We start from the raw sequence: 18,786 nt of genomic DNA, 5'->3' as shown, positions 1-18,786 counted from the left end.
ATGAGTTCTCCTCTACTTTGCTCTCAGTTATTACAAAATCATTTAGCTTCCTGCCAGCGTTTGATAAGCTTTTGGCCTCCACTTCCTTACAGACTTTCTCATGTGGTGTGAATGTAGATGCAAAATACTCCTTTGGTTCATCAGCAATCGAACCATCGATGTCAAGTGGACCAATCTGATTCATCCCCTTCCTTCTAGAGTTTACATAAGTAAAGAAGTCTTTGCTGGTTTTTTTTGCATCCTTTTCCAAAGATTTCTCATAATCTGCCTTCACTTGCCTAACCTCCTTTGTGACTTGATTACAGACTAGCTTGTGTCTGCCATAGTTTTGTGTGTTGCCAGATAACTTATATGCATCCTATGCATATTTCTTCTCTGCCACGAGTCTCTTAGTCTGCCTACCATAAAATCTTAGTCTACATATGAATCATATTGGCCTAAACTTTGAAAAATATTTCTTAGTTGGTATGAAAAGCCAAGTAGCTTGGTAACATCATCATTTGGTCACACAGTATAGAATTTAAAAACTGTCTGGGATCACTATAGTCACCTTTACAAAAGCAAAAGCCCTTCCCTTTACTCCTGATGGTAGTTACATATTTAAGGAAATTCCACATCAGCACACTGTGATCACTGCCACCTAGTGGTTCCTTTATCTAGGGATCCTTAATGCATGAAGAAAAAAGCCATGAATTAGGGTTGAATTTGAAAGTGTCTGCAATTCTGCACAGACACAATAGGAGGGAGTATGTGATGAGAGTCTTGTCGATCAATTCGGCCCTGGAAAGATTGTGCAAGGCTCAAGAGGTAGAATTTTTTTTCAGCCTAGTCTGTACTTGTTAACACGAGAGACTGCCTGAAAAACAGAGTATTTCAGACTGCTGGGAGTCATTGTGGTACAAGTAAACACATGGGTTGTGTTAGGGTAACTAAGAATAGGAACAGGTACATGTATACTTGTGTATACACTAATGCTAAGAGTTTGGTAAATAAATTTGATGAATTTGAGGTATTGCTCAAAACATCAAAGGCAGATATTAGATATCAGAGACGTGGTGTTACACAGATATAAGGAATGCAGAACTGGAATTTGGGGACTACAATGTGTACAGGAAAGATAGATAGGATAGGAAGGGAGGAGGGGTTATGCTATTAGTTAAGAAACACATAAAATCCAAGGAAGTGAAGCCAGTCGATATCGGTGGACAGTGCATTGTCGAGTCAGTTTGGTGTGACATAAGCATTGGGAGATCAAAATTGAGAGTAGGAGTGTGTTATAGGCCTAATGACTCTGATGTACAGGGAAATAGAGTGGGCCAGTATATCAGAGAGTCTTATAATGGGGGATTTTAATTTCCCAGATATTGACTGAAATTTGTGGGTTGGGCACTCACACACTAGCAAGGATTTTGTGGATTTATTGGATGATTGTTTTCTACATCAGCATGTTCGGGAGGCAACTAGAGAGAGTAATACTCATGATCTGATTATCAGTAGTGATTCTTCATGCATTAAGAATCTGCAGATAAAGAACAACTAGGTGGCAATGATCACAGTGTGCTGAAATGGGATTTACTCAAAGATGTAACTACCATCAGGGGTAAAGGGAAGGGTTTTTGCTTTGTAAATGCGACTACGGTGATCTGAGATAGTATTTAAATTCTATACGGTGGGACCAACTGATGATGTTACCAACAGCAAATTCAAAATGGGAAGCATTCAAAGAATTTATCTTGGAAGCTACTATGCTTTACATACCAACTAAGAAATATTGTTCACGGTTTAGGCTTAAATGGATGTCAGATAAACTGATGAGACATATGGCAAAGAAAAATGCACGGGATACATATAAATTAATGGGTGACATAGAAGCCTATGATAGATATAAGCCGGTCTGTAAACAAGTCACAAAGGAGATTAGGCAGGCAAAGGTAGATTATGAGAAATCTTTGGCAAAGGAAGCAAAGAGTTCTTTACCTATGTCAACTCTAGAAATAAAGGGATGAATCATATTGGTCCACTGGATATTGATGGTTCAACTGTTGATTATCCTGCCCAGGTGGTTAACAAACTAAATGAGTATTTTGCATCTACATTCACACATGAGGAGTTATTCAGGGAGGGGAATGCCAGAGGTAAATTAAACTCTGGCAGTGAGCTAGATGATTTTGTAATAACTGAGAGGAAAGTGGAGGGGAAATTGTTGAAGATAAACATAAAAAAGGCACTCGGGGTGGATGGGATCTATCCAGTTATATTAAAGGAGGCAACAAAGGAAGTAAGCAAACCCTTAGCCCTAATTATGAGAGCTTCTTTGGACTCAGGTGAGGTACCCATAAACTGGAGATGTGCAAATGTGACCCCAATTCACACAGCAGGATCAAAGGTTGACACAAGTAATTATAGACCTGTTAGTTTAACTCCTGTTCCAGGAAAATTAATAGAGGCACTGGTTAAAGAAGCACTGCAGGATCATCAAGACAAGACTTCAGTTATAGCTCGGACACAGCATGGTTTTGTTAAGGGAAAGTCTTGCCTGATCAATTTGATTGGATACTATGTGGTGTGGCCACAAAGGAACTGAATGCAGAAAATAACTTTGATATCATATATTTGGATCTTAGAAAGGCTTTTGATACTGTTGCACACAGAAGGCTGCTGAACAAATTGGAGCAGTGTGGCATTGGAGGCAAATTGCTGCTATGGATAAAGGGATGGTTGAGTGGGCGACGATAGAGTGGTAATCAATGGATACTGCTCATCATGAACTAATGTTATTAGTGGAGTCCCTCAGGGTTCAGTGTTGGGTCCATTGTTGTTTTCTGTATTTATAAATGATACTGATGGTATATCAAGCTTAATGTTCAAGTTTGTAGACGATACGAAGGTTGGCAGGGTTGTTAAGGACACTAATGACAGTAACAGGATCAGGCTGCAACAGGGTCTAGAAAAGTTGAACAGATGGGCTGAGAGGTGGCAAATGAAGTTTAACATTGACAAATGTAAAGTACTACATATGGTAAGCAGTAATCCCAGAGTAATGTATCAACTCTGTGGTATTACACTGACAGTGGTAGAGAACGAAAAGGACCAGGGAGTAATTGTGCAGGCAGATATGAAGTTTTCTGAGCAGTGCAGATGGGCTGCAAGAGTAGCTCATGGTGTCTTGTCAATGATGTACTGGAATTTTTCTAGCAGGGATAAGGAGGTGATTATCCCCTTGTATAAGGCAATGGTCAGGGCACACCTAGAGTACTGTATAGAGGTCTGGAGGCCTCATTTTAAGAAGGATGTAGAGCTGTTGGAAAGAGTACAGAAAAGAGCAACAAGATTAGTGAATGGAGCAAAGGGTTGATCTTACGAAAAAAGGCTTAAGTTTTGCAAATTAAAGTGTCTGGTGACTTAGGCATCTTCGAGGTGATCTGATTGAGGTGTATAAAACCTTGAATGGTTTGAGCATGCTCAATGCTGATGGGATTCTTCCTCTTGCTCAGAACAATCACTTGAGAGGGTATAAATTCAAATTGACGAAAGACAGATGTAGGATAGATGTTCGGAAGTTTGACTTTAGCCCACGGGTAGTTGGTTGGTGGAACAGACTTCCATCCTTTGTTGTGGAAGTTGATAGCCTAAATAAATTTAAGGCTGAGCTGGACAGGTATTTGGGATCGAATGGAGAGGTGAAATGGGAGTGTGTTTTTTTTGGCTGATGCTGCATAAGCTTGCTTTTTTGCATCATATGCCTCTACCAATGCTAATGCTAATCACTGCTGATAATGAGATCAACGGTATTACTCCCTCTAGTGCAGAGTAGAGGGGCTGCCAGGGCAGGTCATGGAGTCTTGTGAATGATATATAGGAATTTTGCTAGCAGGGATAGGGAGCTGATTATCCTGTTATACAAGGCAATGGTCAGGCCACACCTAGAATACTGTGTACACGTCTGCAGGCCTCATTTTAGGAAGGATATAGAGTTGCTAGAATGAATACAAAGAAGGGCAACAAGATTGGTGAGGGGAACAGAGGGATGCTCTTACCAAGAAAGGCTTAAGTTCTGTAAATTGCAGTGCCTGGAGAGTAGGCACCTGCGAGATGATCTGATTTAGGTGTATAAGGCCTTGAATGAGTTTAGCAAGCTGAATGCTGATTGGATTCTTCCTCTTGCTCAGATTAAGAACCATGAGGGGGCACAGATTCAAATTGAGGAAAGACAGTTATAGAATAGATGTACGGAAATTTTCCTTTAGCCAGCAGGTATTTGATTGGTGGAACAGACTTAGATCTTTTTTTGTGGAAGTTGATAGCCTAAATAAATTTAAGGCTGAGCTGGACTGGATTTGGAACGAATGGAGGGGTGAAATGGGAGGTTTTTTTTTTCATCGTATGCCTCTACTAATGCTAATGCTAGTTGCCTCTCAAACTTGTTGTAGAAAACAATCATCCAATAAATCCACAAAAGCCTGGCTATGTGCGAGTGACCAATCCACAAGTTCCAGTCAATATCTGGGAAGTTATAAGACAATCAGATTTACTGGCCCACTCTATTTCTCTGTACAGTTATTCATTGTATTCATCAGAGTTATTAGGCCTATAACACACTGCTACTCTCAATTTTGCTTTTCCAGTGTATATGCTACACCAAACTGACTCAACATTGCACTGTCCACCCTTGTCAACTGGCTGCACTTCCTATGTGTTTCTTCACTAATATCATAATCTCTCCTCCCTTCCCATCCTGTCTATCTTTTCTGTACACATTGTATGACCCAAACCAAATTCCAATTCTGCATTCCTTGTATCTACATGACACCACATCTCCAATATCCCAACATTATCTGCCTTTGATATCTTTGCCAACACCTCAAATTCATCAAATTTATTTACTAAACTCCTAGCATTGGTGTACACACAAGTTTACATGCACCTGTTCTTATTCTTACCTACCCTAACACAGTCCATGTATTTACTTGTTCTGCGATGACTCTCAGCAGTCCTGGAAAGCCCCACCAGTCTGCTGCTCATTTCAGTAGAAGCACTTTGTACTCTTTCCTTAAGATCTTCATTCTACTGGAAATGGGGACTTTCAAAACTTTCATAAAGTAAGCAAGATGTGATGTAATCAGTGTAGAGATAGACTCCAATCTGGAATCTTTCTCTGACCTGTGTCAGTATATTAGTATAGCAGTGGTAAGTGTTGCAGGAAACAAGCTTATACAACATCAGCAGAAAACAAAATACCCACCTCATCTGCGTAACTCCTCTAATATAATTTTTATAATACTTATTTAAATTTAATCAGAATTTAAGAATTTAACTTATGCAACACCAGATGTTAGTTTATTTCAATAACCAAGCACTCCTTGGCTAATAGCAAATTTTCACACATCTATTCTGCAGCATCCTTTTTCAGTTTATGTTACCTTATGTCTCTCTGAGAAAGAGCTAAACGCCACCAGCATTTAGCTCAATTCATTTAAAGCCTTAAACACGTCATTCAGTCTTTTTGTCTCACAAATGTTTGTCTTGGCGCATTATGGCCTTAGCTGCCAATGCGCCATTAAAAATCAAATCAAATCAAATCAAATCTCACAAATGCCTAGTTTCCAAGTTCTGCAGATTTCAGAGCTTAAGTATTTCATGGTAGGAATACATATGTGTCTGATCTGGCTGCTTTTCTCTGCACCTGTTCTAACAGTTCAGCATCCTTCTTGAAATGATAAAATGTATGCAGTTCTCAAGATATAGCCTAATCATTGCTTTATATAATAAAATAATCACCTCCTTTTCCCCACTGGCAAAATTTCTGTATATTATATCCTGTACATCATCCATACTCATCACAGTTCTCACGTACCCATCTTATATCGCGTGTGCATGCATGCATGTAAGAATGTGCATGCTCTGTCTAATTACCATAGAAAGGATCCGCAGGGTCTGTATGTGTGTATGCATACATACTTTGTCTTTCTGAGTAGCATTAGCATTAGTAGAAGATGATATGATGCAAGAAAGCAAGCTTATTTAGCATCAGCCAAGAAAAAAAACAAACTCTTTTCTCGTTTCGCCCATCCATTCACTCCAAAAGTTTGTCTAGTTCAGCCTTGAATTTATTTAAGCTGCCAACTTCCACATTGACAGATGTAAGTTTGTTCCAGCAATCAAATACCCACTGGCTAAAGGTAAATTTCTGCACATCAATTCTACAACCATCTTTCCTCAATTTGAATTTATGACTCAGGTGTGGAATCTGAGCAACAGGAAGAATCCCATTAGCATTAAGCTTGCTCAAACCATTCAAGGCCTTATATACCTCAATCAGATCACTTCACAGGTGCATAATCTCCAGACACTACAATTTGCAGAAGTTATGCTTATCTTTGTAACAGCAACCCTTTGTTTCACTCACTAATCTCGTTGCCCTTCTCTGTACCAGTTCTAGTAGCTCAATATATTTCCTAAAATGAGACCTTCAGACCTCTGTGTGGTACTCAAGGTATGGCCTGACTGTTGCCTTATACTAGAGAATAATCACCTCCTTATCCCTGTTAGCAAAATTCCTATATATCATTGACAAGACCACATGAACTACTGTTACAGCCTGTCTACACTGCTCAGAAAGCTTCATATCTGACTGCACAATTACCCCCAGGTCTTTTTCATTCTCCTCAACCCTGAGTGTCATACCACACCGTTGGTAGTTACTCTGGGGTTACTGCTACCCATATGCAGTATTTTGCATTTGTCAGTGTTAAACTTCAGTTCCCACCTCTCAGCCCATCTGCTCAACTTTTCTAGATCCTGTTGCAGTAGTGTGCCATCCTTAATATCATTAACAACCTTACTTACTTTCATATCGTCTGCAAACTTGGACATTACTTGAGCGTGTACAGAGAAGGGCAACAAGATTGGTGAGGGGAATGAAGGGATCCTCTTACCAAGAGAGGCTTAAGTTCTGCAAATTGCAGTGGCTGGAGACTAGGCACCTGCGCGGTGATCTGATTGAGGTATATAAGGCCTTGAATGGGTTGAGCACGCTGAATTCTGATGGGATCCTTCCACTTGTTCAGATTATGAACCTAAGGGGGCATAAATTCAAATTAAGAAAAGACAGGTGTAGAATAGATGTGCGGAAATTTGCCTTTAGCCAGCGGGTGGTTAATTGCTGGAACAAACTTCCATCTGTCGTTGTGGAAGTTGAGAGGTTGAATAAATTTAAGGAGGAACTGGACAGGCATTTGGAGGGAATGGTGTGATTTTTTTTTTTTTTTTGGCTGATGCTGCATAAGCTCATACATTTGCTTTCTTGCATCACATGCCGCCACTACTACTACTACTACTATTAAGTCTGATATACCTTCATCAATATCATTGATAAATACAGAAAACAACAATGGGCCAAACACGGACCCCTGGGGAACTCCACTAATAACAATAGTCCATGAAGAGCAGTGTTCATCGATTACCATTCTCTGTCTTCTCTCACGCAACCATCCTTTTCTTCATTGCAGCAACTTGCCCTGAATACATTAGCCTTAGATGTGCAATAGTGGCAAAATCTTTCCTAAAATCCAAGTATGATATGAAAATAATTTTTTGCATCCAGTTCCTTTGTCACCACAAAGTATCCAATCAGATTGGTCAGACAACACTTCCCCTTAACAAACACATGCTCTATATGAATTATAACTGCAGCCTTGTCTAGATGATCATCTGCACTGCCTATGATCTTTAACCAATGACTATTATTTTCCCCAGAACAGAAGTTAAACTAACAAGTCTGTAATTACTTGTGTCACCTTTTGATCCGCCTTTGTGAATTTTGAGAAACATATGCACATCTCCGGTACATGGAAAACTCCCTTGAGGCCAAGTATGCTCTTATATTCATGGTTAAGGGCCTGCTTACTTCCTTTGCTGTCTCCTTTAATATATCTGGATAGATCCCATCCATCCCATGTGCCTTCCTTATGTTTAACTTCAGCAATTTCTTCTCCACTTTGCTGTCAGTTATTACAAAATCATTTAGCTCCCTGCCAGAGTTGGATAAACTTCTGGCATTCTCCCCCTCCAAATAACTCCTCATGTGCAATTGTAGATGCAAAATACTCATTCAATTTGGCATTTACCTCAGCAGAATAATCTACAATCGAACCATCGATACCAAGTGGACCAATCTGATTCATTCATTTCCTTCCTTCTAGAGTTTACATAAGTAAAGAAGTTTTCACTGTTTTTCTTTGCATCCTTTGCCAAAGATTTCTCATTTTATGCTTTTGCTTGCCTAACCTCCTTTGTCACTTGATTACAGACTATCTTACATCTACTATAGGCATCTGTGTCTGCTGTTAATTTATATGTGCCCATGCATTTTTCTTTTCTGCCATGTGTCTCATTAGTTCATCTGACATCCATTTAGACCTAAACCTTGAACAGTATTTTTTTAGTTGGTATGAAAAGCCTAGTAGCTTCCAAGATTAATTCCCTGAATGCTTCCCATTTAGAATTTGCTGTTGGTAACATCATCAGTTGGTTCCACTGTATAGAGTGTAAAAACTGTCTACAGTGGTCTCAGACAGTTGCAAAAGCAAACCTTTCCCTTTATCCCTAATGGTAGTTACATCTATGAGTAAATCCCACATCGGTACTCTGTGATCACCGCTACCTAGTGGTTCCTTTATCTGCAGATTCTTAATGCATGAATAATCACTGATGATAATCAGATCAAGAGTATTACTCCCTCTGGTTGCCCCTCAAACATGCTGCTATAGAAAACAAACATCCAATAAATTCACAAAAGTCTTGCTAATGTGCAAGTGACCAACTCACAAGTTCCAGTCTATATCTGGGAAGTTAAAATCCCCCATATTAAGACAATCTGATTTACTGGCCCACTCTATTTCTCTGTAGAGTTGTGCGTTGTACTCATCAGCGTCATTAGCCTATAACACACACCTACCGAACTTTGCTTTCCCAGTGCTTATGTCACACCAAACTGGCTCAGCACTGCACTGTCCACCCATGTCAACTGGATGCACTTCCTTAGTTTCTTAACTAACAGCATGACACCTCCTCCCTTTCTATCCTATCTATTTTTTCTCTACACATTGTACTCCTCAAATTACAATTCTTCTTCATTTCTTATTTCTGATATCCCAACAATATCCACCTCCGATGCCTTCACCAGCTCCTCAAATTCATCACATTTATTTACTGTAGTCCTGGCTTTGGTGTATGTGCAAGTATATATATGCATCTGTTCTTACTAATCCATGTTAGCATAACTAATTTGGGTTATGTTAGTTACGCTAACATAACCCATGTGTTTACTTATTCCATGATGACTCCCAACAGTCCTTGAAATCCCCGGCACCATGGTTTCCAGGATGTTGTTCATTACAATAGAAACAGTACAAGAATCATTTTCACTTCTGTCTGTGGCAACTGCTAATCTATTGTTCTCTGAATCCCCACAACCTGGTAGTTTTCTTACTGACCTAACACTACCTCAATAGCATCAGAAAATATTCTTGCACCCTTTCTATTTAAGTGTATGCCATCCCTGTATAGAAACAATATGTTCTGTTAGCAACCACAGACCACGCAGAGAAAAATTCTATCCCAAGAGCCTTGCACAATCTCTCCAGGGCCGAATTGATTGACAAGGCTCTCATCATGTCTGGGCAGAATTTCAGACACTTTCAAATTTAACCCTAACTTGCGAATTTTTTTCAACATTAACCTGTACTTGTTAAATAAATCCACAGATCTCCTACTCTTAATGTCATTAGTGCCAAGGTGTACAACAATATCACCTTTTGTGCCCTTAAAAGATGATATCTGCTCTACAACATTATCAACTTTTGCCCTTTGCAGGTATACTCTGGTCCTATTCCACCTATCCTTTTTGCACAATATATTTCCTGTCTCCCTGACAATAGAGTCACCGACAATAACTAGCTCCTGTGCAACCAGTGTATTCTGTCCTGAGAGTGCCGCTGTGTTGCCTGATGCACAAGAGTGAGCTCTGGCATTGAGTTGGGCAGCTGAGAGTTTGATGGGTCCCTCATTTTAATTCCTTCGAGGGCATCTACCCAATTCTTCAAACTCTCATAGAAGCCCATCGGAACACTGAGTTGGCACCTAATTTCTTGACACTCTCTGTACCTAGCACACACACACACACAAAGACATCCTCCTTGGATAGATCATGTCCTATTCCAGAAAGGTCTGAAAACACTTCACAAAAGTTTCACATTTTTTTAGGCTGTGATGCATTGCAGAATCCCCCCCCCCCCGAGCCACAGCACTCCCTCTACTTTGTGCACATTGCTTTGCTGCTGTAATCTGGGGCATGATTTCCATTTAAAAAAAAATATAATTAATTAATTTAAAATTAATAAGATTAATAAATTTAATTGATTAATTGACTATACAATACTTGACTGACTATACTAAGCTAATGCTGTATACATATTCCACTATATAGTTTTACATTATACCTAGCTATCAAGTTCGAGATATATACTATCAAGTTACTCTATACCATAACAATCACAATGTTAAATTAGTTATATCCTTAGCTAACTACAAAAGATATATGCCCAAAAAAAAAAAGATTAAACCTTCAGAATACTTATTTATTGCAATTAAAACTCTGCTATTCTTCTGTGCTACTGGTTACGTGCTAGGATATTCCCACCAAAACACCGATATGATAGCAGTTTGAGTAGCAAGTTGTAACTCACTAAATTACTAGCTAAATTAAAAAAAATAAGCTAACGAACGCTACTAAGTCTATTTAATCTATTTGTAAAACACAAATTAATACATTAATTAATCAAAAATATAATAAAATTTCAAAGAAAACATCCGTTTGCAGGAGCTTCAGAAGTCTACGTCTTCACACCTATAGTCTCTTTCCCAGATTCCAATCCAGATATGAAGACGTATCTTTGCACCTATTGTACTTGTATAGTATGCACATATATTCTCTTTTTGTGTAAAATTCAGGATACATAATGAGAATCAGTCGTTGCACAGTTCTCATCATTCAGAAACACACTTGATTGTTATGATATTAGTGTCCCTTAATAAAGACAGTACATAGCAGTCTTCCTGTCGTTTATTTTTCTGTTTATCATTCATTTTATTATTCATTATTCCTATTATTCATTTTTCCTTATTTTTTGTTTTGCTGTATAATGTTACTTGTATTATATTTTATACTGCATAATACTCATATATTGACATTAAATTGCTTCAGTGCCTTCCAATTTCATATATATTTCTAATTCTTCTACTTCCCTCCCTACTACCATCTTTATTTTACTGTATAGTTACATAGTACTAATTATATATATATATATAATAAGAATACATCCAAAAGAAATTAAGCATTAAGCTATAGATGTCAGTATGAGCAGTGCATTAGTAGCTTAGTTCACTACTAATCGGTACCTCCATAGCCAGGTGGGCAGGAGCAGCAGTGCGTAGCACACGCTTCTTGATTAGACCGGGTTTGAGCCCTTGACCACCAAATACGGAGGATGCGGAAAGGTCAGGGAATGACCACTGCATATCCCCCGGAGCAATATGGTCTTAGTTGCTAATGCTCCTAAAAACCAAACAAACAACAACAACACTACTAATCATGTAAATAAAAATACACAATAAAAAACACAATACAATAAAGAACAAAAAAAAAATAAATAAAAAACAAAGGTAAAAGAAGATCAGTATAACAAAGATCAGTGGATGCAAAGCAATACACACCACAGATCGAGTAAACATAATTTTTATAAATGAAAAATATGCCATCCATGTAGTAAGCCAGGTAAGTGGCAAATAAAAAGTAACCTAGTACATAACACAGCAACAAAAAAAGAAAGGTGGGGGAATAAGTCAATATAAAGGGTGTCACAGATGGAATATGCTCCTAATATAATTTAGAAGAAACGCCAAATAATATTAAATTTGGAAAAATGCAATTAAATAAAATTTAATCAAATTTAGTGGCACCCTAACCAGGTCCAGCACCAGGACCAAATTATGTTAAATATCATTATAGATGGAGATGAATGCAACCACAACAATGTAATCAACAGGGTGAAACAAATATAAAATAAAATATTGACCTTTGTGCCTCAACTCATCAGAAGACCCATGTCCAACAGTGGCCAGGGAATCACTGCATTTTGAACAGTAAACAATTTAGTGCATCGCCAATTTGACCAAAATACCAATAACCGATCAGTTCAACAAATTTGAATAATGGTGGCCCATATGCAGTGAAAAATTATACTAGAACAGGTCAGGGCACTCACAAGTCGGCACTACATCAATGACACAAAGTAACAGTTAAATGAGAATACATACAGAAGAAATTAAGCTATAAACATAATGGTTGCAATTTGGAACAGTGTTCAGTCTGTTTTATTTTGTTTGTCTCACTCTGTAGATCATGTTTCAGTTGGTATTCATCTCCATCTGTAGTGATATTTCATGTAATTTGGACCTCATACTTGCTAGGGATGCCACTAAATTTGTTTGTTTGATTTAATTGAAAGTTTTCCAAATTTATATTAATGGTATTATTAATTGGCATTTATTTTAAATTATAATAGGGGCATATTCCTTCTATAACACTCTATCTTGATAACCTGCCCCTTTGTTTGTTGTTGTGTTATGTACTAGGTTACTTTCTATTCATCACTTATTGGGCTCACCATATGACTGGCATATTAGGCGCCTCCGTAGCCGGGTGGGCAGGAGCAGCAGTGCGTAGCACACGCTTCTTGATTAGACCGGGGTTCGAGCCCATGACCACCAAATACGGAGGATGCGAAAAGGTCAGGGAATGACCACCGCATATCCCGGAGCAATATGGCCTTATTGCTAATGCTCTTAAAAACTAAACAACAACAACAACATGACTGGCATATTTTTCATTTAGGAAGATTATATCCCAAGGGCTCACATCTGGTGAGTATGGGCTTGGCACACCAAGGATCCTAAGCTGGATATCACCATTCTTCTCGTCCTTGGTGATTCCCTTTTATCTCTCTCTCTCTCAGGGTAACTCAGAAATTTTTTTTGGCTGGTGCAGCATAAGCCTTAGGCTTCTTTCAACCATATGGCTAATAATAATAATGTTTATTATTATTATTAGCCATTTGGAACAGTGTTCAGTCTGTTTTATTTTTTTGTTTGCTGTACTGATTTTTTTCTTCCTTTTTTTTTTCTGTTTTTTTTTTTTTTCTTTCTTTCTTTTGTATTGTGTTTTTAATTCTACATTTTCATTTTATATGGTTAGCATTAGTAGAGGCATACGATGCAAGAAAGCAACCTAATACAGCATCAGTCAAAAAAAACTCCTCCCATTTCACCCCTCCATTTGTTCCAAATATCTGTCCAGCTCAGCCTTAAATTTATTTAGGGTATCAACTTCCACAACAAAAGATGGAAGTCTGTTCCACCAATCAACTACCCGCTGGCTAAAGGCAAATTTCTGCACATCTATTCTACAACTGTCTTTCCTCAATTTGAAACTGTCTCCCCTCAGGTTCTTAATCTGAGCAAGAGGAAGAATCCCATCGGCATTCAGCTTGCTCAACCCATTCAAGGCCTTTATACACCTCAATCAGATCACCTCGCAGGTGCCTACTCTGCAATTTGCAGAACTTAATCCTTTCTTGGTAGCCTCCATAGCCAGGTGAGCAGGAGCAGCAGTGCATACACACGCTTCTTGATTAGACCGGGGTTCGAGCCTGTGACCACCAATGATGTGGAAAGGTCAGGGAATGACCACTGCATATCCCCGGATTAATATGGCCTTAGTTGCTAATGCTCCTAAAAACCAAAATAACATAACTTTCTTGGTAAGAACACCCCTTTATTCCCATTACCAATCTTGTTGTCCTTCTTTGTACTCATTCCAGCAACTCTACACCCTTCCTAAAATGAGGCCTCCAGACCTGTACATAGTAGTCTAGGTGTGGCCTGACAATTGCCTTGTATAACGGGATAATCACCTCCCTGTCCCTGCTAGCAAAATTCCTATGTATCATTGACAAGACTCCATAACTTGCCCTGGCTGCCTGTCTGCACTGCTCAGCGAACTTCATATTTGGCTGCACAATTACCCCAGGTCTCTTTCACTTTCCACTTCCCTGAGTGTAGTACCACACAGTTGGTACATTTCTCTTGGGTATGCTACCCATATGCAGTACTTTGCATTTGTCAATATTAAACTTCAATTGCAACTTCTCAGCCCATTTCCCCAACTTATCTAGATCTAGTTGGAGTAGCATACTGTCTTTACTGTCGTTAACAACTCTGCCAACCTTTGTATCAACTGCAAACTTGGACATTAAACCTGATATACCTTCATCAATATCATTGATAAATATACAAAACAATGGGCCCAACACCAAACCCTGGGGAACTCCACTAATAACATTTGTCCACGAAGAGCAGTGTCCAATGATTACCACTCTCTGTCATCTCCCATTCAACCATCCCTTTATCTATTGTAGCAACTTCAATTCCTTTGTGACCACATCATAGTATTGAGTTCAGCTGCTAATTCAATGCTCATACTGCCATCTATAGCTTAATCTCTTCTGGATATTAGTAGTGAGTTGAGCTGCTTCTTTCCCTCTACCCCAGAAGCTGGTGGGCAACGTTAAGTGTGCTCTGTTTACTTGAAAAATTTTGTACCTCTTTATCAAGCCGTCTTATGTTGATTTGAAAATGTAACTACAGAAGCAGACTGATTAAGAGAATAATAAACAGCTGAATATCACAGAACTCAATCTGAAAGGTGAAATTTACATATATGGGGATGTCTGCTAAGAAGTGAGAATTAATTGCATTAAAATTATTGGAAATGCATTTGGTGCTGCTTGCAGAACAGAAACCGACAGTGACAGTGAGGTAATTTGGAAGGCGTTGCTGAAAAAACGAAGTACATGATAGCAAAAAGCAAATCGTGAATTCTGGTTTTTTGTATGATATATTTCTCCTTCATTCCAGTGGACAGATAGATTCAGTCCATTCAATTGAATCATCATTGCATTTTAAGCTGAATTAAAACTGACATCAATGCATAGCTGAATATTCATTGACAAAGAAACTACCAACAAGATGATGATAGCTGATGAAAGATTAGCCTTTGTAACAGATTCCTTCATCAAGACATCCATAAACCCCAAAGCTGATTGTTATGATGGCGAAACCAAACCATTCCCAAAAATCATACAGTTGTCCATTATTTAGAATTGCTGAATTTGTTGGAAGCTAACAAAAAATTAATTATTTCAAATGTGATGCACATTTGGAACCAAAAAAGGTGAGGATTAAATATAATCAGTTTAAAAATGATTAACTTCTGTTAAGAATTAAATTTTACTTCATAAGAAATAAAATTAATACAGATTATAATTTGTAACAAAATGAAGATCACTTAATTTTTTGCTCTTCATTTTGTTGCTGAAAAATTTCAGTTTACATCATATCAAATAGTTTATTATTGTGACTGTTGGCTTAAGATTTAAAAAGTTGTTTTAAATGCCTTCTCACTTATTATGTATGTTCATGATATAGGCCACATGGATACAGTGATGCCTTTAGTATAGTTTATAATTCATTTATTCTTGCTGATGTAATATGAAACTTTTATGACTTGATCAGCTCTTATAATCTTATTTTATTTTATATAGCTTTAACAAGTCTTAATAAAATTTGTACAGCTGTTGTGTTTCAGCAGAAGTAATGTTTATTGATGAATAATTTTTAAATTGTTAATCAGGTTTGAAAATTTCTTCAGTCATCTTAACAGTTAGTACCAGCAAATTATTAGAAAAAAATCTTATTAAACTAAGAAGGATCATAATATGAATTTATTTATCCTATCAAAATCAAATATATTGCCCAATGTTTCAGGCCTTTTCTTGGAGATGTGTTCAGGTTAGTACTTTGTGTGTCATCAACATGCTCTTGTCTGTATATTTTTATATATATATATATATATTCTTTTATTTATATACTGTATATATGTTCTTATATATATGGTTTTATGGATTGTACTGTACTTGTTTAAATGTGGCTCAGTTTCTGATGTAGATTATCATGACAGAATTTAAGTCAAATGATAGTGCTGTTAAATTTACATGATGGTAAAAATGTGATTCATTCAGAAAGTCACAAGAATTTTTTTTATACTTCTAATTCCAATAAACTTTTTTTTTCCACATTTTTATTTACTATATGTTTTATCTGAACATTCCTACTGTAAGGTAAAAATGCTACACATCATATATTGAATACAAATAATAGTTGTTCTTGTTCTGCATTTCTGAGCACTTCATCTATTTTTAGGAGTGGACTGGAAGTCTCTTGTTATCCCAGCTCTCCTTCCCATTACTACAGACTACTTTCCAGATAAATCTAGTTTGCAGAATGACTATGTAATTTCATATTATGTCCTTCTGCCTGAGGATATTATTGCTGAAAATGCTCCACACAGGTGGGATTGTTCTGTGAGAATTGTTGAAAATGAATGCTTTTTAATATTTTAAGGAATATATTTAATATAAAACAAATTTTAGGAGTTGCTACATAGGATATTACACTTCCATAATAGCATTTTTATAAATTTTTAAGAAATATCAATTCAACATTTTTTTCTCGTAAGACTTATAATTTTTATATATATAATTAATAAGTAAATAAATAAGTTATATAGTTATTTAATAATAATATTCTTTATTTCTAATATAAAAGAATACATTTAAATAATTAAAAAATGCATTACCCCAGAATAGGGATGTAGAGGAGATTTTTTTTAAAAGGGACATAAAAGAAGGCTACAAGTTTAATTTGCTTCCTGTTAAGTTCAGTTTGGAATGACTGAAAAAGTGTTATTTAACTATTTGATCAAGTCTATATTACTGAAATTTGTATTCTCTTAAAAAAAAAATAGCATCCTTGACTATAAATGTTAAGTAAAATTCATGAATATGCTTGTTTTTTATCTTTATTTGATGCTATTTTATATTTTATGGTGTACTTTAATAAGATTGCAATTATATTGTATTTTTTCATACTCATATCTTTGATGTGTTAGCTTTGTTTCATTAATTGTACACTTTTATTATACATTTAAGTCAAGACTTCTTTGCACTCTAGTTCAGGAATTAAAGTTTTATATTTATAAAAGTATGAGCCTTTCCACTATCTTTGAAGCTAAAACAATAGTTTCAACGGCGCCTCCGTAGCCAGGTGGGAAGGAGCAGCAGTGCACAGCACACGCTTCTTGATTAGACTGGGGTTCGAGCCCGTCACCACCAAATACGGAGGATGCGGAAAGGTCAAGGAATGACCACCGCATATCCCGGAGCAATATGGCCTTAGTTGCTAATGCTCCTAAAAACCAAACAAACAAACAACAATAGTTTCAACTTAACTCAAAATAAAGAGAAAGTTTAAAATTCATTTTCTGCTTTATTGAATACAATATTGTGTTTCAGAAACTAGTAATAATAGTTTACATTATATCACAAGATATAAATATATCTTCTGATATAATGTAATTATAGCTATTATCAATTGCACTAGAATTATTCTATTAGCAGTTGCTAATGCCATTGTAGAAACTGTATGTTATGCTATCATAATACATACATACAAAGGGTACTAGGAAAGTTTTGCAATACAGCTTTGTTTATTTAATTTTTTCAAAGTAATTTCCTCTACATTCAATACACCTCTCCATCCTCCGAAACCAATCTTTAAACCAGTTCTGCCAAGTTTCACTAGGGAGTAAAGCACACTCGTTGTCCCAAGCCCGTAGAAGGTCCTCATCACTGGAAAACCGCCTCCCTTTTAGCTTCATTTTCACATGCGGGAACAGTGCAAAGTCGCAGGGAGCAAGGTCTGGACTATAGGGAGGGTGCTCCAGAAGTTTCAGTCCTGTCGTGGTCAAATATTCGGTGCAGGCTTTGGCGCGGTGAGCTGGAGCATTATCGTGATGGAGGTACCAGGTGTCCATTCTTGACTTTGGCCGCAGGTTCTTCATAGATCCAATGACTTTAGGCAGGCATTGTTCAGTATACCACTTAGCTGTGACTGTCTTCTGCGTGTCCAAAACGACACGTTCCACAATTCCACTCGATTTGAAAAATACAGCTATCATTTTCTTCTTTACAGATTGGGATTTTCTGACAATTACGGGTGTGTCGTCATCATCAAAGACCCAAACTTTGTTTTGAGCCTTGGTCGGCAGATCGTAATATTACAGCCAAGTCTCGTCACCTGTCACGATGTTGTTCACATATCGAGATTGTCCCTTATCAAACTTTTTTAACATCTCCCGGCACCAAGTCACACGTTGTGTCATCTGCTCTTCAGTCAGTTGATGCGGCACCCATTCTTCACGTGCAAATGATCTTGCAGAATCGAACGAATTGCTGGTGCATTTAGGCCCAAAGTATCCTCTATCTGTTGGTAGGTCACTCGCCTGTTTTCGTCAAGCATTTTCCTCACAGCAGTAACGTTTTTCTCCGTAACTGACGTTCGTGGCCTTCCCGGCCTCTCAGAATCCTCCAGAGTGAAATTTCCCCTTTGGAATTCTCTGTACCACCTGAATATCATTGTACGATGTGGACAATCATCATCTAGTGCAAGAGTCATTTCTTCTAAGCACTGGTCTATGGTTAAACCACGCACGAAATTATACCGCAAAACTGTCCTTATCTCATTTCGTAACCACGATGCCATCGCAAGCAC

The 18,786-nt window shown here is 37.5% G+C and overlaps 1 protein-coding gene across 1 annotated transcript in view; it reads left to right on the top strand.

Annotated features, from left to right (window-relative positions):
* Positions 1 to 18,786, top strand: part of Iml1 (GATOR complex protein Iml1) — a gene marked incomplete at its 5' end in the record, with an annotated part of 444,528 nt that overhangs the window by 269,701 nt on the left and 156,041 nt on the right. Inside the window, one exon of the mRNA XM_090374757.1 lies at positions 16,378 to 16,525. Coding sequence (XP_090230883.1) covers positions 16,378 to 16,525 — 148 coding nt within the window. The remainder of the gene's footprint in view (positions 1 to 16,377; positions 16,526 to 18,786) is intronic.

Source organism: Mastigoproctus giganteus, chromosome 5 (genome assembly GCF_048544385.1).
Source record: "Mastigoproctus giganteus isolate SK-2022 chromosome 5, ASM4854438v1, whole genome shotgun sequence".
NCBI classification, from domain to species: domain Eukaryota; kingdom Metazoa; phylum Arthropoda; class Arachnida; order Uropygi; family Thelyphonidae; genus Mastigoproctus; species Mastigoproctus giganteus.
The sequence above is the reverse complement of the archived record's forward strand: the minus strand, read 5'-3'. Positions and strand labels throughout refer to the sequence as shown.